Source organism: Mytilus californianus, unplaced genomic scaffold (assembly GCF_021869535.1).
Source record: "Mytilus californianus isolate M0D057914Y unplaced genomic scaffold, xbMytCali1.0.p SCAF_14, whole genome shotgun sequence".
Taxonomy (NCBI): domain Eukaryota; kingdom Metazoa; phylum Mollusca; class Bivalvia; order Mytilida; family Mytilidae; genus Mytilus; species Mytilus californianus.
In genome coordinates this window covers 3,506,349-3,531,864 of record NW_026262626.1, presented here as the reverse complement: position 1 = coordinate 3,531,864, position 25,516 = coordinate 3,506,349, and the positions used below count along the sequence as shown (strand labels likewise).

The 25,516-nt window shown below is 32.6% G+C and overlaps 1 protein-coding gene across 2 annotated transcripts in view; it reads left to right on the top strand.

Annotated features, from left to right (window-relative positions):
• The window catches only part of LOC127724023 (serine/arginine repetitive matrix protein 1-like), a 29,879-nt gene extending 10,105 nt beyond the window's left edge, over positions 1–19,774 (top strand). For both annotated transcript variants that reach the window (XM_052230774.1, XM_052230772.1), the window contains exons 6-15: positions 302–592; positions 1,389–1,541; positions 2,440–2,607; positions 5,079–5,142; positions 8,093–8,225; positions 9,441–9,555; positions 11,240–11,308; positions 12,421–13,498; positions 15,421–15,537; positions 17,027–19,774. In XM_052230774.1, coding sequence (XP_052086734.1) covers positions 302–592; positions 1,389–1,541; positions 2,440–2,607; positions 5,079–5,142; positions 8,093–8,225; positions 9,441–9,555; positions 11,240–11,308; positions 12,421–13,498; positions 15,421–15,537; positions 17,027–17,146 — 2,308 coding nt within the window. In that variant the 3' untranslated portion in view covers positions 17,147–19,774. The remainder of the gene's footprint in view (positions 1–301; positions 593–1,388; positions 1,542–2,439; positions 2,608–5,078; positions 5,143–8,092; positions 8,226–9,440; positions 9,556–11,239; positions 11,309–12,420; positions 13,499–15,420; positions 15,538–17,026) is intronic.
• The last annotated feature ends 5,742 nt before the right edge of the window (positions 19,775–25,516 follow it).

The window sequence follows — 25,516 nt, the reverse complement described above, 5'->3', positions numbered from 1 at the left end:
ATAGTATTGCAATTGATATAAATGTATAACATTGAAAATAGTGCAAGAAAAAGCGTTGTGCAATATCAATAACTGTCTAGTGCTAGAAAAATCCAAATGTAGTTTTGCCAGTGGTTTGCATGCCTACTTTCTTGGGCAAGTGTGGCTTCATTTCCCTAAAAAAATATTTGTAATATAAATCTAGTAATTTTGTTCACTTTGACATTCCATTTATTTTTTGTCTAAAAAAAAGATGAGAAACTCATTATTGGGGGGTTTTGATTGAATCAAAATACCTTTATACATGTTTATGTTTGAACAGAAGGTCAAGAAGTAGATCAAGAGAGAGAAGACGAGACCGAAGGAGTAGATCAAAAGAGAGAAAAAGAAGTAGGTCTAAAGATAAAGATTTGACCAAGGATAAAACCAAATCTGATGATGAGCAGGTTGATGAGGAAGAAGGAAAACCTAACGATATGAATAAAGAAGAATCTGATGTGAAAGAAAAAGAAAATGGCACAGATTTGTCAGCTGGTGATACAGAGAAAAGAGGAGAGGACAAGTCTGGTTCACAGTCTCCAGAAAAAAAGGAAGATTCAAATGATGATAAAGAGTAGGTTTATAAAAATTGATTTGTACCTGTAACCAGCTGTCAATGGTCTAAGTATTTGGTTAACCAATCACTTGAGACAGAATTCTCAAATCCTTTCCCCTGGTGGTCCTTGAAGAAAATCTGCTGGTCCTCACTATTATTTTTATTGGCAAAATTCTTAAATTGTGTCAGTCCTTTGCAAATTTTAAACATTTGGATCACCACTTTTGGAGAACTCTGATTCAGATTACAAAATCTGTTGCATGAACTCAAGTCTCACTCTGGTTATTTGTTAAAGGTAAACTTGATTTACTAGTATCTAATGGAGGTAATCCTCCAACAGTAAAACTTGAATTTATTTTAGGAATCATATGAACGATAAGTAAATAATGGTCAACTTCAACAAAACAAACACGTAGTTAGTTAGTGGAATTTGTTTGTAGAGGTCATAAATCCTTCAAGCTTATAACAATCTAATCATCTAATGCATAGGTTCATTTATAATAACAGTGCCATGGTACTTTTGCAAAGGTTGATAAGTTGTGCAATTTTTATAATAACTTATTTTGTGCTGATTATAATTCCAAAAAGAATTACCTATCTAAAATAAAAGTGATTTTGACATTAGAAAAAAAAATTAATTATGAATAAGTCAATAACTGATAAGTTTGTTTCTTAAGTGTTAACTAAATATTTGATGGTTTTAGAATGGTTTTTCAAACAATTTTTTTTCAATATGCAAAATTTTCTCTTCCTTAACCATTATTAAAAGCTAAATGTTTATTGTTACAGCTAAGAGTGTTATGTATGATTGTAGAGCGAGTCATGAAAAGAAAAATGAAAATGAGGAAGATGAAAAGAAAACAGACGACAGAAGGAAAAGATCAAGATCTAGGTCACCAAGCCATGATAGACAAAGAAGAAGTAGATCTAGATCAGATTATCGTAGGAGACGGCGGTCAAGGTCAGGGTAAGCAAAATTTTCCAAAGAATCCTTCTTTATATTTAAGATTATGTGAAATCTTAACATTTTTATGCCCCTGCCGTAGCGGAGGGGGCATTAAGTTTTGCCCTTGTCCGTCCGTACGTATGTACCTCTCGAAGTTGGTTTCCATGCTCTAACTTTAGTTTGCCTGAACCAAATGTTATGAAACTTATACAAAATGCTTATTACCACAAAACACAGATCAAGTTTGAATTTTGGAGGCATCACTTTAACCGTTCTAGAGTTATGCCCCTTTACAAATGGAAAAATTGATGAATTTTTCGTTTCCGCTCTCTAACTTAAGTTTTCCTCAACCAAATGTTATGAAACTTATACAAAATGCTTATTACCACAAAACACAGATTAAGTTTGAATTTTGGTGGTGACACTTTAACTGTTCTAGAGTTATGGCCCTTTACAAATGGAAAAGTTGCTGAATTTTTTGTTTCCTTTTTCTAACTTATGTTTGCCTCAACCAAATGTTATGAAACTTATACATAATACTTATTACCACAAAACTCAGATCAAGTACAAATTTGGGTAGCATCACTTTTACCTTTCTTCAGTTATTTCCCTTTATATATTTATATGATATGCAAGCGGGGGCATCATCTGTGTCCCATGGACATATTCCCCATTTATTTGGTGTGACATAGTCAGTCTTTCAAAGTGACATTGTTTCAGCTTATTCATACATTGCTTCTATCAAATTACATAAATTTTCAGGTCCACTTCATAATGTTATTTTATTTTGATATGGTGAAGCTGGTTTAAAAAATTATTCTTTAAATGATTTGAATTTTCATATTATAATAAAAAATTTGAAATTATCACCATCACAACAATGTAAATCACTGATATAGCTCACAATTTTGTTTTATAGGTCAAGAAAAAGATCATATGGAAGGAGATCCAGGTCAAGAGATAGATATAGAATACCATCAAGGAGAGGAGATCCAAGAAGGAGATCAAGATCACCAAGATATAGGCGATCAAGAAGCCCTAAAAGATCCAAGAGAGAACCATCACCACCAAATCGTAGACCTAAGAGGTAATAAGACTCTCTAAGAAATAGGCAGGCAAAAAACTAGATTTGGGGTGGAATGCATGTATCATTATCAAAAGATAAAGGTGTAAAGATAAAAAACATCACACAGAAAGCTAGATGAAACAAATTAAGATAAGGGTGAACATATGTCCTGCTCCTCTTCTGGCAACTGTTAGTTAACTCACTATAAGTAAAAATTTTGGTAACAAGTCATTTACATGCATGCTGTAACTTATAAAAACTGTAACAGCACAGCAAGAAAGTTTGGAATATTCATCATCTGATAAGACAATATTATGAAGTAAATATACTGGTTTCAAATACCAAAACATGATCTTCAATATTTCTTTTCTTATTATCATTTTGGAAATGGCAGTTCATTGTTCTTGACCTCATTTTCATGGTTCAGTGACTGCTTGAAAAAAAATTAGTTTTCTTGTTAAGTGAAATACTCACTTATTATGAGTAATAGGATAACTATATTTGGTATATGGGTTCCTTGCAACATCTAAATGTCGGTCAGGTAGGGTTCACCTGACCTCGACCTTCTTCCATGGAATTGTGATCAAGGTTAAAGTTAAGTGGTCAAGTCCATATCTCGGATACTAAAAGCAACAGGTCAACTGTATTTGGTGTATGGCATGATTGTAAGGTGTACATGTCCGACTGACGGGTTTCATCTGACCTTGACCTCAATTTCATGGTTAATTGGACAATGTAGTTTTTGTGGTTTGGTCTATTTCTCATATACTATAAACAATAGGGCAACATTATTTAGTGTATGGAATGATTGTTAGGTGTACATCAGACATGGGGTCAATTACTTTTGAAAGTAATTAATTACATTCAATTACAATTACAAATCTTCAATTAAATTACATATTACATTTGACTTTTTTTATACGCCCGTTTACGGGACGTATTATGGTATACCGTTGTCCGTCTGTCCATCCGTCTGTCTGTCCGCCCGTCGTCAACATGTCGGACATCAACCAATTTGCATAAAACTTTGGTAAATTGTTTATATCTATTGACATGAGCTCCCTTTCGTTTTTCATAAATTTTAGATTTTACGTTTCCGAGTTATGGGGTTTTATTCATTTAAAAAAGGGGGATTTTCCAGTTTTCGGACAATAACTCAAGAATGCTTTCACCAACTTGCAAGAAATTGTAGTGAATTGTTTATATCTATTGGCATGAGCTCCCTTTCTATTTTTATATATTTTAGATTTTACGTTTCCGAGTTACAGGGTTTTATTCATAAAAAAAGGGGGATTTTCCAGTTTTCAGACAAAAAATCAAAAATGCTTTCAGCAGTTCTTATGAAACTTTGGTGAATTGTTTATATCTATTGACATGAGCTCCCTTTTGATTTTTATATATTTTAGATTTTACATTTCTGAGTTGTGGGATTTTATTCATTAAAAAAGGGGGGATTTTCCAGTTTTCTGACAGTAACTCAAAAATGCTCTCAGCAATTCTCATGAAACTTTGGTGAATTGTTTATATCTATTGATGTAAGCTCCCTTTATATTTTCATAAATTTCTAATATGACATTGAGAATTAATTGAACTTTATTTGTTAATAGTCTGACAACAGATTTACTAAGTATTGGGCAACAGCACAGTGTATTGCACAACAGCAAGAAATCTTTAATTGAATATAAATTCAATTCATATAACCAATTTCAAGTTCTTTGACTACATAAATTAAGAAACCTATATTATGTCATCATTTTTTGAGAAAACACAAGATTCAATCTTTCTGTTCCAAAATTTCAAATGTAATTGAGTTGTAATTGAAAAGTAATTGTCAATTACAGACAATTTTGGCTTTGTAATTCATTACTTTCAATTACTTGTAATTGAAAAAATGCTCAATTACACATTACTTTCAATTACTTGAGAAATTGTAATTAATTACGGTCAATTACAATTACATATTTCAATTACCCCATGTCTGGTGTACATGTCCAACTGGTAGGTTTCCTCTGACATCAACCTCATTTTCATGGTTCATTGAACAATTTTTAGTTTTTATGGTTTGGTCTATTTCTCAGATATTATAAGCAATAGGTCAATTATACTTAGTGTATTGAAACAATTGTGAGGTGTCCATGTCTGTCTGGCAGGGTTTGTGTGACCTGGACCTCATTTTCATAGTTCATTGGTCTTTGTTAAGATTTATTGGTTTGATCTGTTTCTCATGTATAATGAACAATAGGACCACTTTATTTGGTGTATAGAATGATTGTAAGGTGTACATGTCTGTCTGGCATAGTTCATCTGACCTTGACCTCATTTTCATAGAAAATTGATGATGTTACGTTTATGTGATACTTGTAGTAAAACTTTCATATTACAGACTTACAACATGAAATGAAGGATGAAGTAAAATAGGTGAGACATTTCAGTGTGTGAACTCTTGTTGAAGTAATAGTTATTTTATTGTTATGCAATCAACTCTTTTTTAGCTCTTCAAGTAGTGGCTCAGATAGTTCTGATTCAGATGACAGCAATGCAGAAAAAAGACCTGTGGTAAGAATTTTTGTTAGAGATTTTTTTTAAATACCAAAATATATGAAGTTTATACATAAAAAAATTGGAGAATGCAAATATTTCTTAATAATTTAATTTTGGATGTAACACGTCTTCTGATTGGCTCAAAGTGATTTATTTGTCTATCAGCTCATAGACATAATTTTTTTTATGTGACCGTGACGTCACCAAAAATTTACTCCTTAAAAATGGAATTTAGAATTAAGTTACAAGGAATGACTGTTATATTTTTTCTGTCTATTCGAAATAACCTAAAAAATGTGGTGCACACTTTTGAATAACCTGCGTAAGTGTGCACCTCATTTTTGATGTTATTTCTTCATTGACAGAAAAAATATTAGTCATTCCTCAAATTTAATATGGTAAACTAGGTGTAAGGGTCAGGATCTTTTAACTTGTTAAAGACTTGAAATAATAAAAGTATGATAGACCTTTCTCCATTTTTGGCTGGAATGGATGAGTCAGAATTCGAAACAAGCTCATAAATAGTATGGTGATTTAAGGGGAGTTGTTGGAAAGGGAAAGTGGGTAAATATTTTGTGTAAACTCCTGTAGTTTTCAACCCAGATTCCTGAGACTTAATAGAATGATTACACAAATTTAAGATGATTCATTTTATCCCTTTTTATACGACCGCAAAAATTAAAAATTTTTTGGTCGTATATTGGTATGACTTTGGCGTCGACGTCGTCGTCCGAAGACACATTGGTTTTCGCACTCTAACTTTAGTTTAAGTGAATGGATCCCCATGAAATTTTACCATAAGGTTCAATACCATGAAAGGAAGGTTGGGATTGATTTTGGGGGTTATGGTACCAACAGTTAAGGAATTAGGGGCCAAAAAGGGGCCAAAAATAAGCATTTTTGTAACTTCCAGACAATAACTTGTGTGTAAGTGTATGGATCTCTCTGACATTGTACCACAAGGTTCCATATCACAAAGGGAAGGCTGTAATTGATTTTGGGGGTAATTGCCTCAAAATTTTAGGAATTAGGGGCCAAAAAAGGGGCAAAAAACAAGCATTTTTCGAGTTTCATGACAATAACTTAAGTGTAAGTGTTTGGATATTTCTGAAATTGTACTACAAGGTTCCATATCACAAAGGGAAAGCTGGAATTGAGTTTGGGGGTAATTGCCCGAAACGTTTAGGAATTGGGGGCCAAAAAGGGGCCAAAAATAAGCATTTTTCTAGTTTCCAGACAATAACTTGTGTTCAAGTGTATGGATCTCTCTGAAATTGTACTGTAAGGTACCATACCACAAAGGGAAGGCTGGGATTGAGTTTGGGGGTGATGAATCATAATGGGGTTCCAAAAATTTGGGGGGGGGGATTTTTTTTTTTTCTTTTTTTTCTTTTTTCCTTTTTTTTTTCTTTTAAAATTTTCCATTTTAAGTTGGTTATTTCTGATTAATATTTAAAAGCAAATAATAATGATATGGTAGGAGATGCACACCAAACAGGATGTGTAAATTATTATATAATAAGTATTGTGCAATAGCAAGAAATTTTCAATTGCACAGTATTGCACAATAGCAAGAAATCTTCAATTGCACAGTATTGCGCAATAGCAAGAAATCTTCAATTGCACAGTATTGCGCAATAGCAAGAAATATCCAATAGCACAATATTGAGCAATAGCAAGAAATTGTCAATTGTACAGTATTGCGCAATAGCAAGAAATATTCAATTGCACAGTATTGTGCAAAAGAAGATACTTCGTATAAATTGCTTATTTCTTGATCAATTTCAATGGGGTTTTATTCTTGAATTCTTGGGGTTCTTTAATATGCTGAATCTAACCGTGTATTAAGTTTTTGGATATTTGGGCCCCGTTTTTAAATTGGTCCACATTGAGGTCCAAAGGGTCCAAAATTTAACTTTGTTTGATTTCATAAAAAATTGAATTATTGGGGTTCTTTGATATGCCGAATCTAACTGTGTATTTAGATTCTTAATTTTTGGTTCCTTTTTCAAATTGGTCTACATTAAGGTCCAAAGGGTCCAAAATTAAACTTAGTTTGATTTTAACAAAAATTGAATTTTTAGGGTTCTTTGATATGCTGAATCTAAACATGTATTTAGATTTTTGATTATGGGCCCAGTTTTCAAGTTGGTCAAAATCGGGGTCCAAAATTAAACTTTGTTTGATTTCAACAAAAATTGAATATATGGGGTTCTTTGATATGCTGAATCTAACCATGTATTTAGATTTTTGATTTTTGGGCCCCGTTATCAACTTTGTCCACATTGAGATCAAAAGGGTCCAAAATTAAACTTTGTTTGATTTCATCAAAAATTGAATTCTTGGGGTTCTTTGATATGCTGAATCTAACCATGTATTTAGATTTTGGATATTGGACCATAATAGGTAAATGTCCAATTTAAAATTTTTAAGTTCTTAGACCACATTCATTCTGTGTCAGAAACCTATGCTGTGTCAAATATTTAATCACAATCCAAATTCAGAGCTGTATCAAGCTTGAATGTTGTGTCCATACTTGCCCCAACTGTTCAGGGTTTGACCTCTGCTGTCGTATCAAGCTGCGCCCTGCGGAGCATTTTATTTTCTGATTGCGGGAAAAATTTGGCAAAATTATCCTAAGCTACTACCAATTTTTTGTACCCAGATCTTAAAAATTAAACAGAATGAGAACCTATTGAGAAAACCTATTAAAAAATATAACACTCATTTTGACATCACATGATTTTCTGATTGTTAAGGTTAGCAACTATGTCAAAGTTAATAAATTACTATCTAGTGAAAGTTGTAATTTATGATCTATTGCTAGGAGCTTATTAGTAAGGATTGAAGAATGAAATATGTTGAGAGGTTGATTTATTTTACTGTTTATACAATGATAAATTATACAGGACACTTAGCTTACAGGAGTATTTACATTGATTTTTTTTTTGTGTACTTTTTTCAGACGGAGAATAGTACTCAGGAATCACCAGAGAAGACTGGTGTCCAGGCTAAGAGAAACTATCGTAAGCATGAGGAAAGTAACGATTCTGACTCTTCTTCAGGTTCTTCTTCTTCCTCTTCAAGAGAGTCAGTTGGTAAGTATTACCTGTGGATTAAACATTTTCCACCTAAACATGTTTAGCAGCTCGTCCATCTCAACTCACGTCTATCTGTCTAATTTTGAAGAACTGTTGAAAACAATGTTTATCTGCTAATATAATATCAATAGATTGTGAAAGACTTTTGATAAAACAAAGGAAACAGCATGTTCATTCCATGAAGTTTGATGGTTTGGACAAGCTGGAAGAAGTGCCCACTTCCATTGTGGAACACCTGAAAAAGCAAATTTCTCAAGGTCACATCAGCTTATTGATTGGGCAAATGATGTGTTAAACTTGTACAAATATTTGAATATAAGGAGATGTGGTATGATTGTGAATGAAACAACTATCCACCAGAGTCCAAATAGAAGAACTAAATTTGTTCAGTTACTGTAAATTCAGAAATTATTGTGATGTTTTTATTATTGCGAAAATCATGTTAGGATAAAAATAAAACTTGCATTATCAATTTTCATAGCAATATTTGTATGCAGAATTTCCTGACATCGCAATGATTAATCTTGCATTTATGTCCATTACTTTACAATCCCAATGATAATTGCATGCAATAATTTCTGAATTTACAGTATTTATCTGAATTCTGCTGCTTAAATTCATTGGGTATTACCTGAAAGGACTTCACAATCATATTTGATACTTTTTCATTGTCAGATTTTGCCATTGCCATCTTGCGACATGAGGCCAATGAGCAGGATCTGGTATTTCTTTTGAATAAATGTTCTGATTATATTGTAATAATAACAGAGTTCTCGAAATCTTTTTTTGCTTGGTGGTTCTTGAAGAAAATATGAAGGTCCTCACCATCATTTCTATTGCAAATTACCAAAATTGTGTTGGTCCTTCCCAAAAATGTGGTGGTCAAATCCCTAGGACCACCACTTATCGAGAACTCTGTAATGTCAACAAAGAACATTCATTCAATCAAATCTGTTAAGTGTGGTTGGTGTTTTTTAATCTACAGATATTTGCTAATTTTAGATTGTCGCCACCTTACTGTTTAGGTGGGTCATAGCATTTTCTGGAATAACACTTATATGTAGTTGAAACAAGTATCAATCATCATAAAGATAAAAAGTGTTATGGTATTTTGAGGTTGCAAACATTTTTTAATGACATTTAATATATTACATTATAATTGGTGTTAATTAGTTTTCACAGTAAAAAAAAAGGATCCTGTCTTTTTTACAGGACGTAAACCTCCTCCAAGAAGAGACAGGCGATCCCCACCGCCAAGATGGGAACCACCAAGATATAACAGATATAATGACAGAGGGGGAAGATACTTTCCAGAACAAAGACAGAGGTACTATTTTTTTTTCTTATATTTAAAATGAACCTCTGTAGCAACATTTTAGATAAAGAGAGATATTTGCTTTTTTTTTAGAGAACATTTCAATGTCCAACAGGTGTCTCATTGTTTAACAAATTCCATCTGTGAAAGTAAGCTTTTGTTTAAATATTTCAGTATTTTAAACATAGGTAAGTTTTTATGTTGTACAGTAGACTCCACCTAATCAGATATCGGCTAAATGAATATATCGGCTATTGTAATATTATTTCAAAACACCAAACCCCCCTCCTATATGTTTAATGTAAATTTTATCGGGTAAACGAATATCTGATATAAGAATATGTCGGCAAATTGGATAGGAATATTCATAAGAATCTGTCAAAACCATGCACAATCAGATATTTTCAATGTTTTTCTGACAGAAAATGAGGCCGGAAGTTATGCAAGTACAATCTTGCAGACAAGAAATTTTTGTTTCTGCTTAATAAAAGGGACTATTTCCTAATAAAATTGTTGTCTTTATTCATTGTCTTCCTTTGTAATGTGAATAAGATGCCCTTACAATGGATGAATTTTATTTAAAAATACCAGTGCAGTACATTGGGAGAAATTTTGATAAAACTTGTGTGTTCACGGAATCAGAAATATAATTTTAAACTGAATGTACCTCCTTCTGAATAATTTATTGCAATATACATTTAAATCCCTTCTAAACAGAGAAATCTGACTTTTGTCAGATATAATTATGTAACATGTGCATGACCACATGTCATGGACGCCATTTTCCCTTGTTTACATTTTAATGTGTAGCTTCGAGAACCATGAGCTGAACAATAACAGAATCTTTAGAAAACTTAAACTTGATGCATTATTTATTCATCAATCTTTATTATCTTCATTGATAAACAAACTAAATTTCGTAATTTAAAGAAATAAAATATATAACAAGTAAGATTTCAGTTTAGAGACTCTGTGACAAATGATAGTGGAAAAATAATTTGCTGAACTTCAGACATGTAATCATTTTAAATCTAAATTTAAGCCTCTTTCCATATCGTTTCTATTGAATGATAGAAACAAATTAGTTTTTAATTAAATATCAAAGAAGAAATAGTTTAATTAGTCATCATGTTAATAAGACAAGCTGATAAAAATTTCAAAGAGTGTGAGCAAGATTTTGCTGTACTTTTGAGAAATTGGTGTAGCTATTTATAGCAAGTTACCTGTGTTGTCACTTCATAAATAGACATGCATGAATATGGATATTACTTCGTTTATGAAACAAATTAAGACACAAACTATGGATGGTAGATGTTTATTCACATAAATAATTAGGAAATTTGATTTATTTAAATAAACAAAGGATTCAAAAGCAGAAAACATATAGTATTACATAACCAGCTGATCAATTTTTTACTCAAACATTGTGGTGTTGTACCTGAAAAAAATCAAGAAAAAACACCCTCACCCTTTTCTACAGCAGTGGTCAGGGCTAGTTGCATCTCAGAATTAGGTGAACCCTTTTTTTTTTGCAGAATATTCAATAAATATACATTTATCTTTTAATTGAATATATCAGGTAATGGGATATTTTTTGCTGACATTTTGTGTATCGAATTTGCTGGAGTCTACTGTATTTTGAAGAGAATCTTCTTCATCAGGAAGCCACTTTAAGGTTTCTTTTTATATCTTTCAGATATTCCGACCCCAGGAGAAGTCCTCCACGTTATTACAGCCCTCCACGGTTCAGGAGATCCCCTCCAAGGTATGATTCCTCTCAAGGTCTCTATCTCATTAGTGTTTTCAATATTATACATGAGAGAGCAGAGCAACCTATTATTCTTATGATTAAATCTGATCTAAAAAAGAAAGATTAAAATCTTAAGGCTGTTCCATTTAAACATACATGGTACCCAGGGAAGGCACTTTGAAAATGGGGGTAACCAACTAATGTTATTTATAGAATTACTTTTACATTTTCACTGCAAAATTTTGTTTATATCAAGAACCCATTGTTGACATTTTGAAGTCCCTTTCCTTGGTCCAATGGAACACATTCAATCTTTTACTAGTACCAATTGCTTCTTGAATATACAGTAAACCTAACACAACATTTAAGATGGTAAAAAAATGATGGCTAACTATTGACTGCCCGAATGGCCATTTTAACTGAACCAACAGATGTATCATCAACATTGTGTGAACAAATATTCTTGCAAGTAAATTCTAAATTATCTATTTCAATTTTATTAGGACCTATTAAAAAGAATATTTTAGATGTTGAAATTATATTTTCTTGGGTGCATTGGAATAATTTAAAGAATTACATGAAGTTTAAATTCAGCTTTTGAAATTTCAGATATCTCTTGTAGTAATTAATTTGAAAATAATTGAAAATAACAAATCAATACAAATATATATCATAAAAATGAAACTAGTTTAAGTTGACAAAATGTGCACAAATGTACAAAATACAAAAGCATTAATAATTAAAGTAATTAAACATATTCAAATATATTGAGAAGAAAAACATTTCCTGTTAATAAGGTATTTTTTCCAACTGTTCAGGGTTGGACCTCTGCCTTCGTATCCAGCTGTGCTCGGCGAAGCAATTTATTATTTGATTTCTTTAAAAGGCTAGTCATTCATGCATGGCTTACTGATGACACTAAGGAATGAAAAACATATTGTATAAACTGATTCCATAAAGAGGATAAATCACAATCATTCATTTTTCAAATGATACCTCTTTTGTATGAATAAGTTAAAAACATTTTTTTTGGTTTTTTTGTCATATAAATTTGTATAAAGAAGAAAATGGATTTGTAAAAAATTTGAGAATACATCTTGTTTTATGTTTTTTTGTGTATGTTTTAGGAGGATGAGGAGGAGATCAGGGTCTGAATCTCCTCCACCGCCCAGGCGGAGAATGTCTCCTCCAGATTTCTATAGAAGGAGGTCTCCAGGAAATTTTGAACGCAGACGTCCTTCAAGGGGATCTCAATCTCCACCACCAAGGAGACGTTCCCCACCTCCTCCAGCTAGACGCTTCAGAGAGGAATCTCCTGAGTCAAGACCAAGGAAAAAAAGAGATGACGTTAAACGTCCTTCACCTTCAGATTCTGAAGAGGAGCAAGAACCTGAAAGAAATAACAGAATTCTAAAAAAAAGTAACACATCTGATGGTAAAAAGCAGTCTGAATCAGAATCTGAATCTGACTCTGGTTCTGAAAATGAATCCTCAGGAGAAGAATCCCCAGCTGCCAAAGAAAGTCATCCACAACAGAAGAAAAATTCACCACAAAGAAAACCTCAGCCTCCAAGAAGAGGGCGTGAATCTTTTGAACAGTCTCCCCCTCCAAAAAGAAATAGACAATCAGAGGATCAGATGTCACCTCGTCGACCCAAGCGTGACTCTGAATCCTCGTATGACTCACGACAGAAACAAAGAAATTACACAAGGCAGAGACCGCATTCAGAATCTTCTCCGGAAAAGTTTGCAGATATAAGAGACTCAAGAGAAAATAAGTTACGTCAGAGAGATAGACGATCACCTCCCCCATCTCAAAGACATAGATCACCATCACCCCGCAATAGAAAACCATCATCTTCACCTGCACAATCTAGAAAACATAAACATACCAGCCCTAGTAGTTCATCTGAAGGTTCACAGTCACCACCGCCATCTAAAAAAGTGTCCAAAGATTCATTACGGCATCCAACACCACAAAAACGTGGTCGTGGAGATGTCAGTCCAGATTATGTTACTGGTTCTAAACGATCACAATCATCACCTAGTCCTGATAAGAGACAACCTGCTGAAGAGGAATATCATCGAGTAGTATCTGTTAAAAAAGAACGGAGTCCAGTTCGAGACAGAGAAACTTCAAAGCAAGACAAAGAAAGGAAGGAAAAAGTCAAAGTGAAGAAAGATGTTTCTCAAAGTGATTCAGAGGTATGGTTATTAATAAAAAAAAAAAAAGTAATCGGCTTAGTTCAGCCGCCAATTGTTCCTCATAGAAATACATAATGATCTCTGCTTTAGGAGGTGGAACCACCTTTTTTCAGAATTAATAAAATCATGTAAAAATTACTGAAATTCTGATTAATTACCTCCCTATTTTTGTTGAATCCATGCTTGATCCAATAGTTTATAATGCTGAGGCAACACAAAAATGCATACATGTATATGCAAAAGCTTGAAAAATGATTTTTCTTGAAATTATCAAAAAATGTCCAAGTAATATTTAGATGTGTAAAGCATTTGTTTTTGTGTCCTTAATTTGACAAATTTTAACAGTTGAACATATGTTCAAAGGGACTGACAAAAATATTCAACTTATTAAAGATTTGACTCATCCGAGGTTGTGTGTGTTGTCATCAATTTCGAAAGCATGAAATATGTGTTAACTAGATACTTTGAACATTGTGCATTTTTATGCCCCGCCGTAGTGGAGGGGCATTAAGTTTTACCCTTGTGCGTCTGTACGTACGTCCATACGTCCCAAAATTGGTTTCCGTTCTCTAACTTTAGTTTGCCTCTACCAAATGTTATGAAACTTATACACAATGCTTATAACCACAAAACACAGATCTAGTTTGAATTTATGTGACATCACTTTTACCGTTCTAGAGTTATGCCCCTTTACAAATGGAAAAATTGCTGAATTTTTTCGTTTCCGTTCTCTAACTTTAGTTTGCCTCAACCAAATGTTATGAAACTTATACACAATGCTTATTACCACAAAACACTGATCAACTTCGAATTTTGGTGGCGTCACTTTTACCGTTATAGAGTTATGCCCCTTTACAAATGGAAAAACTGCTGAATTTTTCGTTTCTGTTCTCTAACTTTAGTTTGCCTCAACCAAATGTTATGAAACTTATACACAATGCTTATTACCACACAACACAGATCAAGTTTGAATTTTGGTGGTGTCACTTTTACTGTTCTTGAGTTATGTCCCTTTATGACGTTATATGCAAACGGGGGCATCATCTATGTCCCACAGACACATTCCCCATATAATTTTCAATACAACAATTTATAATTGTGTATTCAAGCTCTATATTTTTTAGTCCCATAATTAAACACACAAGTACAGATACTAATAATAAAATCAATACACAAATATATACAAAGGTCAGTCACTCTAAAATATGGAATTACTTGCTGAACAAAGTCCTTAAATATCACTGATGAGGGTTGTCTACTTTGCATTCAATTATTGTATATTTTTCATATTTGTCTTAATCCTTTTAATTATTGCAATCAATGAATTTTAATTCTAACGTTTTACATAATCTCGGCTTGGTTCATTCGTTTCGTTTTAATCAGGTGACACGATAAAGTTCTGCTTGGATGACCAACAAAGGTTTTAATTACACGTCATCATATACATGTCATTTTGACTGTTATACAAATATGCTTACACAGCTTTCATAACTTATGAAAATAATTAGATTTCACAAGAAAAACATCCTATTTTATTTATTTTTTCAGAATTTTTTACTTTTAACTGCAACACATTGGGGGTCCAATTTACATTAATTTTACATTGATGGACTATAAATTTTACTCGACTTTACCCATAATTCGAATCAACCAAAATCGACTCATCAGAGGTCAAAATCCATTGATCAAACAGGAATTTTACCGGCAGGGAGAGAAATTATCTCGACTCATCCCAGATTTTATAGCACACAGAGGTTCGACTGTATTAAACTTTTTATGGTCAGGGAAGATCAAATTGATGTATATCACTAGTTTATTCAAGAATTTAATTTAGAAAAAGTATAAATGAATATAACTCATTGATGGTTGTAGAAAAGGAGATCAACAAAGGAAACTTAAGATTAAAGAATATTTTTTTTTAGGATTCAGAATCAGATGTAGCCCATAAGAAGAAAAAAAAGAAAGAAAAGAAAAAGCACAAGAAGCATAAGAAACACAAGAAACATAAACATAAGAAAGACAAGGGACAAGGAGAAGAGGTAAGAATCTCTGTTATAGCAGTTATCATGTCATGATCATCCCCTTTTCATGCCTTGCTATTAGATTGGAAGTCAGTTAATCAAATTTAGTATTTTCTCACATCATCACTTTTTGAGACATCTTTTGGAAAAATGGAACTTAATCTCCATTTTGTCATTAAAAAAACAGCATATGGAAATCTTAAAAGAATTGGTTGATAGGTTCTCAAGTTACTACTCAGAAATGATATATCTCAAGTTACAACTCAGAAATTATATATCTCTTTTAGAGCTATTTTCCTAATGCTTGTAGTTTAAAGGTTTGGTTGACTTGCTTGCTTTGTTTGTATAAATGTTTGTTCAAGCATTGTAATTAAGATTGACATCAGCAATCAATAGACAGGTGGGGCTTCAGATTGTATACATTATACTCTTCATTATACTTAACATCCAATAACATTTAAAAATAATGTTTACAAGCTAAAGCCCCACCTATCTGTTGATTGCTGATGTCAGTCATTGCAAGAATTGGGCAATTTATAGAAAAAATTCAAAACATGATCGAAAAAAAACCACCTACCTAACCATCCTATTTTGAAGTTACCCTCATCCTGAGTTAGAAATGGTAGGTCTTTCATTTCTGCTTGTCTGGTAATTCGAGAAATCTCGATAACTTTTGGTTAGAATGATAGCAGATTACAGAGTTAGCTCCCCTTAGTTTTTAATTTCTAATGCATTTCAACTAAATTATATTACCAGAACAGAAAAAGGAAACGAATGTTATATTCGTGCCCAATTATACAATTGGAACAAAAATTAATGTCAACTTGAGTGGGTTTTTGTTTGTCATATTTTCACCACTGCCTGATTCTTAGGCAGATTGGCACTTAATTACAATGCTTGAACACATATTTATACAAACAAAGCAAGCAAATCAACCAAACCTTTTGAACTACAAGCATTAGGAAAATAGCTCTAATCTAACAAGGACCATCACTCCTGAATGACAAAAGTAAAAATATTGAAAATCCAACTTGACCTCCATTTTGTTATAAGTTGCAAAACATATTTTATTTTTGGAAAGGGTTGATTGAACAGTTCTTAAGATTAGGAGGGAAACACCTGGACCAGCCAACCATACTAACCTAAGTTTTTAATTGAAGATCCACTTAAAAATAAAAATATATCTGACAGAATTACAGTCTTGTGAACATTAATTAAAATATTTCATTGAACAAGTCTGTACTCTTATCAGCAGTCAATATGAATGTATATGAATTGATGCCGGAATTGCACCAGAAACAAATTTGTTTTTCAGAATTTTAGGTCTTCAATGCTCTTCAACTTCATACGTTATTTAGCCTTTTAAACTTAATTTCTTTCAAGAGTCACTGATTAGTCTTTTATAGAAGAAACATGTGTTAAGGGTACAAACAAATCTTGGTATCTATGAGTTTATTTCTATGATGTTGTCAGTATTTATATCTTAATGAATGTATATATATTTCAGAAGTCTGGCAGTGAGGATGATGATGAAGATGAGAATCCAGAAGAACTAGAGCGTAAATTGAGAGAAAAGGCATTAATGTCCATGAAAAATAAGGCAGCTCGATCTAGTAACTCCCCTTAGCACTTTTGTATATGTTCATTTAATTGTAAAAATGAAATTTATATAAAAAAAAAATTTTGTATATTGTGGTGCAAAATATTGTATATAAATATGTGAACAGGTAAGTAATAAATTACAAACTTGTGTTTGAAATTTATTACCTACAAATTTTTTTATATTAATAAACAGTTCCATAACAATATATTTCTTTCTGAAACTGCTCACTTATTACACCCTAACTTGTACAAGTGTTCATTGATATTTCAACTGGTCAATTCAGTTTTAATTTTATTAAGAACTCTTTCAACTGTTTGTTAGGTAATATATCTGTATTGTTCAGGGGTTACAGCCTGCTTTAGGTGACTTTACTTTTGATTGTGCTGAATTCCACTTTTAATAGCAGTTTTGTTTGGAATTTTTTTTTTATAAAGTTAACATAATATGTCACTTGCAAGAAAATTGGTTTACACTTATATGATTTTGATTTTAAGATATGCACATGTCTCTACTATGGACAAATTTTCTGTTTGTTTCTATTTCTTCCATTTAACTGTATTAGGGAGAGGTTATACAGGCAAAATGGTGAAAGAAAAATTGTTCCATTTATTAATTAAACCACGTACCATACTCATCTAGATATACAGGTGTCTAACAAGATTCAAATCTCAAACTGAGAACACTTGAACCATAGCCAATTCAATTTCACTGTTTGAAATTTTAGAAATAGTTTGTTCCTTGTCAGAGATACCATTTTACAACTGAAAAATGAAGGAAAAAACAACAAAATTTTGATACATATATAGTACCAACAAAACCATCTTGGAATCCTGTCTATCTAAAGGGGAAGACATGTATTTAAATTGCATGTTTAAAATGCTGTTATTGAATTCCATGAATTATGTAGTAAATCCTTCCTTGTTTGATATTTCCTGGAATCAGAGTTATTTTGTATTTTGATGTACAAGTTGAATGTTTGCATAGTATTTCTAGTATTTCATTTTTATAATTGATTAAGCCATATGTTATGGTAGTGTGTTTGTTAATTTTTATACGACTGCAAAAAATTTGCATTCGTATATTGCTATCACGTCGTCATCTGCGTCGTCCCAAGACATTTGGTTTCCTGACAATAACTTAAGTTTAAGTGTATGGATCTTTACAAAATTTAACCAAAAGGTTCAATACCACAAAAGGAAGGTTGGGATTGTTTTTGGGGGGTGATGGTCCCATTCGTTTAGGAATTAGGGGCCAAAAAGGGGCCCTGTATCAAGCTTGAATATTGTCCATTTTTACCCCAACTGTTCATGGTTGGACCTTTGCGCTCGGCGAAGCACATTTTTTAAAGTATGATTTTGCATAAACATGGTATACACATGCACATCATGGATCTAAGATGTTGAGAAATATCATTTAAAATTGAATATTAGTGCTGGAATGTTAGATAATGAAGTTAATTAAAATACAATTTTTACTATATTTAAACTCACTTATGGTGACGTTGAATATTTTCCGTATCCAAGATACTGAAGAGAGACTGTCATAGTTTTCTTCTAGTAGTCTGAGGGTAATGTATGAATACTGTGAAAGTACAGTGGATTCAACATTATTCGTTGGATACCAATTTTCGTGGATTTCGTTGGTACAGGTAAACCACGAATTCAAATGTTCAACGAATTACAAATTTTCTATAGGCTTTGTATGCAAAGATGGGCAAAACCACGAAATCAAATATCTACGAACATGCAATTTTTCCTCAATCCACGAAAATTGGTACTCTCGAAAATTAATGAATCCAAAGTATCTTTGTTTCTTGGTCGAAAGTTTACATGGTTTATTGAAATATTTTGTGGGTTTTTTAATTTGTGGTTTCAGACTTTTTGCATAGCAAATGAATGGTATATGTGTGCTTGAAATATTAAAAGCATGACTGATAAAACAAAGAAATCATAAAAAAACCTTGTACCTATTGTGTCTGTATTTAGTATCTCCCCAAAATGTGTTTCTTGACTAACAAGTACTTCGATTCAATGGAATTTGTAAAATGAAATAGTGTGCTGATAATTGAACAATTTTATTTATAGCATATTTACTTTGATGATGTTTGTGTTCAATAAATCAAGAATAATAGAGATATGATAACCTTTTAAGTTACGGTTGTAAATGTTGCAACCATTTTGGATATGTTAACATTGGCTTAGTTCTAAAAATGGACAGTGGGTACTGTAGGTGCATAATCATTTCAGGTTGAATGACATCCAGATATTACAAAGGCTACCAGATATGATTAAGATGTTTAGATGGACATTTATAGTAGCAGCATTTTTATATTGATCTAGCTGCCATTTTTCTTGATTTCCAAGTGGTATGTGGAAAAAAAGGAAATATTAGTTATTCAATCAGATTATCAGCTTTTAAATATTAAGAAAATATTGTCTTAATCTATTTATAATTCACTTATGTAGATATATTTATCTATGTCATCTTCACTTTCCATTAATTGATTTTTTCATTCGATTTTGTATTTTCAAATCATGCTGTTAATATGAGACGTGCTTGTTTTTGAACTGTTAGCTTGTTAATTATAAATTAATTGAGCCAACTTCTGTATATGATTATGTACATGGGTACAATAAAGCTTATACAAGTGAACTGTTTGTTAATTATTTATAGTGTTGTGTTGGCTTTAAAAACTGGACTATGTCAGACATACTTCTAGGTTATACATTTGAAGAGGATTTTTTTTGTAAATGTGAGAGAGGAAAATCTAATTAGAAATTCATGTATTGCAAAATGTACTGAACCCAGGAAATTCAAGAGCCAAAAATGCATGCAGTTCTAAATATTAAACCAACTGCAAAATGAGTTTTACATTCCTACCTCCATACCCATCTCAACTTTCATGGTTTAAGACATTTGTCATCAATTTGCATTCATCATTGGCCAGTTGATTACATGTTGACCAATTGACATTACTGCAATATCTCACCTGCTTTACTCATTGTGATGGAGTCTTTATACTACAGGTATCACAAGCTTAACATTATCAATAACCATAAAATTGAGGACAAAAATCAGATTAACCCTGTCAGGCAGACACATCACCTTCCAATAATTTTTTACACACACAACATAGTTGACCTATTAATTATTGGATCTTTGAAACGGACCAAATTAATCATGAAACCTTGAGGTTGATCACTAAACCATGAAATAAGCACAGTATATGTATACAAAATATGAAGAATGCAGCTCTTCCACCTTCTGAAATATAAAGCATAATACGAAAAGTTTCATGATGCTATCTGATGTCAAAAACCAACAAAAAACCACTTTTTATACGACCGCAAAAAAATTTTTGTGGTCGTATATTGGTATGACGTTGGCGTCGTCGTCGTTGTCGTCTGGCGTCGTCCGGCGTCATCCGAAGACACATTGATTTTCGCACTCTAACTTTAGTTTAAGTTAATGGATCTCTATGAAATTTTACCATAAGGTTCAATACCACAAAAGGAAGGTTGGGATTGATTTTGGGGGTTATGGTACCAACAGTAAAGGAATTGGGGGCCAAAAAGGGGCCAAAAATAAGCATTTTTGTAACTTCCAGACATAACTTGTGTGTTAGTGTATGGATCTCTCTGACATTGTACCACAAGGTTCCATATCACAAAAGGAATGCTTGGATTGATTTTGGGGGTAATTGCCTCAAAATTTTAGGAATTAGGGGCCAAAAAAGGGGCAAAAAACAAGCATTTTTCTAGTTTCATGACAATAACTTGTGTGTAAGTGTATGGATCTTTCTGAAATTGTACTACAAGGTTCCATATCACAAAGGGAAAGCTGGAATTGAGTTTGGGGGTAATTGCCAAAACGTTTAGGAATTGGGGGCCAAAAAGGGGCCAAAAATAAGCATTTTTCTAGTTTCCAGACAATAACTTGTGTTCAAGTGTATGGATCTCTGAAATTGTACTGCAAGGTACCATACCACAAAGGGAAGGCTGGGATTGAGTTTGGGGGTGATGAATCATAAGGGGGTTCAAAAAATTTAGGGGGGGGGGGATTTTTTTTTTTAACTTTTTTTAACTTTTTTTCCTTTTGTTTTTCTTTTAAAATTTTCCATTTTAAGTTGATTATTTCTGATTTATATTTAAAAGCAAATAATAATGATATGGTAGGAGATGCACACCAAACAGGATGTGTAAATTATTATATAATAAGTATTGTGCAATAGCAAGACATTTTCAATTGCACAGTATTGCACAATAGCAAGAAATCTTCAATTGCACAGTATTGCGCAATAGCAAGAAATCTTCAATTGCACAGTATTGCGCAATAGCAAGAAATATCCAATAGCACAATATTGCGCAATAGCAAGAAATTGTCAATTGTACAGTATTGCGCAATAGCAAGAAATATTTAATTGCACAGTATTGTGCAAAAGAAGATACTTCGTATAAATTGCTTATTTCTTGACCAATTTCAATGGGGTTTTATTCTTGAATTCTTGGGGTTCTTTAATATGCTGAATCTAACCGTGTATTTAGTTTTTGGATTTTGGGCCCCGTTTTTAAATTGGTCCACATTGAGGTCCAAAGGGTCCAAAATTAAACTTTGTTTGATTTCATCAAAAATTGAATTATTGGGGTTCTTTGATATGCAGAATCTAACCGTGTATTTAGATTCTTAATTTTTGGTTCCGTTTTCAAATTGGTCTACATTAAGGTCCAAAGGGTCCAAAATTAAACTTAGTTTGATTTTAACAAAAATTGAATTCTTAGGGTTCTTTGATATGCCGAATCTAAACATGTATTTAGATTTTTGATTATGGGCCCAGTTTTCAAGTTGGTCCAAATCGGGGTCCAAAATTAAACTTTGTTTGATTTCAACAAAAATTGAATATTTGGGGTTCTTTGATATGCTGAATCTAACCATGTATTTAGATTTTTGATTTTTGGGCCCCGTTATCAACTTTGTCCACATTGAGGTCAAAAGGGTCCAAAATTTAACTTTGTTTGATTTCATCAAAAATTGAATTCTTGGGGTTCTTTGATATGCTGAATCTAACCATGTATTTAGATTTTGGATATTGGACCATAATAGGTGAATGTCCAATTTAAAATTTTTAAGTTCTTAGACCACATTCATTCTGTGTCAGAAACCTATGCTGTGTCAAATATTTAATCATAATCCAAATGCAAAGCTGTATCAAGCTTGAATGTTGTGTCCATACTTGCCCCAACTGTTCAGGGTTCGACCTCTGCGGTCGTATCAAGCTGCCCCCTGCGGAGCATTTTATTTCCAAATTTTCAGGTATTTTTGTCGAGCCTTCGACTTTTGTGGCAAAAGCGAGACATAGCAATCCTACATTCCGTCGGCGGCGTCCACAAATATTCACTCTGTGGTTAAAGGTTTTGAAATTTTAATAAATTAAACTATCCTAGATTTGTACCAAACTTGGACAGAAGCTTGTTTATAATCAAAAGCTAGTATCTAGAAAGAAATTTTGTAAAATTTATATCCTATTTTTCCCGTATATTACTTATAAATGAACTTAGTTTTTCTTCCAGTTAACATTACATACAGTCTGCAGTTAAAGTTTTTAAAACATTTATTAGATTCATAAACCATCCTGGATTTTTACCTAACTTGGACAGAAGCTTCTTACAATCAAAAGATAGTATCTAGAGGAAAATTTTTAATAATTTTTTCCCCATTTTTGTTGAGCCTGCGACTAACAGCCAAAGTAGGCGAGACACTGGGTTCCACCGACCCTTACAAATGTTTATCTTTAGTGAAGATTTTAACTGTCATTTCTTCAGGATCTTTGTCAAAACTGTGAAGTTATAAAAATAAAGCTTGAAACATCTACACCGTATCCAGTGTACAAATAAAACCCATTTGATAAATTGTGTCATTTATTTTTATGGGACAAAACTTGACACATGCTGTATGAGTTATAGATCATTGTTTACCCAGTTTTTGTCGAGCATGCGACTTCTGTCGCAGAAAGCTCGACTTAGGGATAGTGATCCGGCGGCAGCGTTAACTAACTTCTTAAAAGCTTAATATTTCAGAAGGTAGAAGACCTGGATTCTTCATACTTTATATATAGATGCCTTATGATATGAAGTTTTCGTGTTCATGTCCATATCTCAGATACTATAAGCAATAGGTCTACTATATTTGGTGTATGTAATGATTGTAAGGTGAACATGTACAGCTGGCAGGTGTCATCTGACCTTGACCTCATTTTCATGGTTCAGTGGTAAAAGTAAGTTTTTGTGTTTTGGTCTGTTTTTCTAATACTGTATGCAATATTTTACGATGTACATGTCAGTCTGGCAGGTTTCATATGACCTTCACCTCATTTTCATGGTTCATTGGTCAATGTTCACATTTCCTGGTTAAATTTGTTTCTTAGATGCTATAAGCAATAGGTCAACTATATTTTATGCATGGAATGATTTTAAGGTGGTGTACATGTCTGTCTGGCAGGGTTCATCTGACCTTGACCTAATTTTTATGGTTCATTGGTCAATATAAAATGTCCATGGTTTGGTCTGTTTCTCTTATACTACAAGCAATGAGTCATCTATATTCGTTGTATGGAATAATTGTATTAAAGGTGTATAATGTATTTCCGGCTTGGTTTATCTGCCCTTGACCTCATTTTCATGGATCATAAATGTTAATGTGATACTTATAAAACTTTATATTTAGGACTATCAACATAAAATCAATGGTCAGTATAGTAGGCCAGACATTTTTGCCTGTGCACTCTTGTTCTTAAACATTAAGCAAAAGGTCAACTATATTTGATGCACGGAATGATTTTAAGGTGTACATGTCTGTCTGGCAGGGTTCATCTGACCTTGATCTAATTTTTATGGTTCATTGGTCAATATAAAATGTCCATGGTTTGGTCTGTTTCTTTTATACTATAAGCAATGAGTCATCTATATTCAGTGTATGGAATGATTGTATTAAAGGTGTACATGTATTTCAGGCTTGGTTTATCTGACCTTGACCTCATTTTCTTGGATCATAAATGTTAAGATGATACTTATAAAACTTTATATTTAGGACTATCAACATAAAATCAATGGTCAGTTTAGTAGGCGAGACATTTCAGCATGTGCACTCTTGTGTATATATATAGATGTAATGATTATCATCATGAAAAGCAGATGACCTCTTTAAAGATCAGATTTAAAAGGCATGTCAATGTCTGGTAATATAGATGTGAAATTCTGGGTGCACATTGATAGCAACTCAACACAAAAAAAAACCAAAAGACATTTAGAGTTAACATACAGTCTTCAATAATATACCCATTTCTAGACAATATGTAAAGCTATAATTTGCCCTTAATTTGTTGTGAATGAATTTTTAAAAGACGCAGATCAAAGAGTTACCATCAACACTAAATTTCTCAAATGACCAAAAAATTAAAGATATAACTAAAGACATGTACAGATGATAGTCTTAAATGGAAAATCCTCTTTTAAGATGAAATCTATACAACATTGATAAAACTTTGGTACCATCTTGATGGTCCCTAATAATTTTCCATGTTAAGGTCAGAGGTTAACATCTGTATATGATCCAGAATGAAAGACCTGATCTAGCTTGAATGAAGTTGGAACCCTTTACTAACTTTTTATAATAATGAGGGAAAGTCAACCCCATATAAATTCTGAAGGTGTAAGATGTTATTTGATGTGGTGTACCTGCATATACACGTTATCGCTATTTGGAAATCTGTGCCGCTTGAACTTCTGACTTCATACAACAATCACTTTTCCATTGTGGTGTCACATATTTTCTATTGTGACGTCAAAATTTTACGGGAACCTTCGTGTTGTCCAGTAATGGTGGACAAATAGCGATAAGGTGTATTTGACAGCATCTCAATGACCCAGATGAAGATAAGAAAACAAAATGGACGCCTGTTGACCTGACCAACAAATTTATGATAAATTGAACCAAACATTTGTTAGATACTTCATGTGTTTGTGATAATAATATCTTCATTTTATCTGAATCCAATAGCCCCATTTTCTTGAATCACATTTTGTTCAGAGAAAGTTTTGTCATCATATGGTCTTCAACATCAACGTGTCTATTATAAAAAAAAAGTGAAATATAAATAGAAATTCATCGGAATCATGCAGAAGTTCTGAAAAATTGTATAAGATCTGCATCAACTAAAAAACCTCTGGTCAAAAACAGTAAGAAATTACAATAGCAAACCACTGACTAAATTCCTGACTTTGGACAAACAGGCTTTTAATTAGTTTTTCTACGTACCACAATACATCCATTATAATTATGTCTGATTCCTAAGATTGTTTCACTTATAAATCCTGAGTCTGTCATCAAAAAATAAAAATG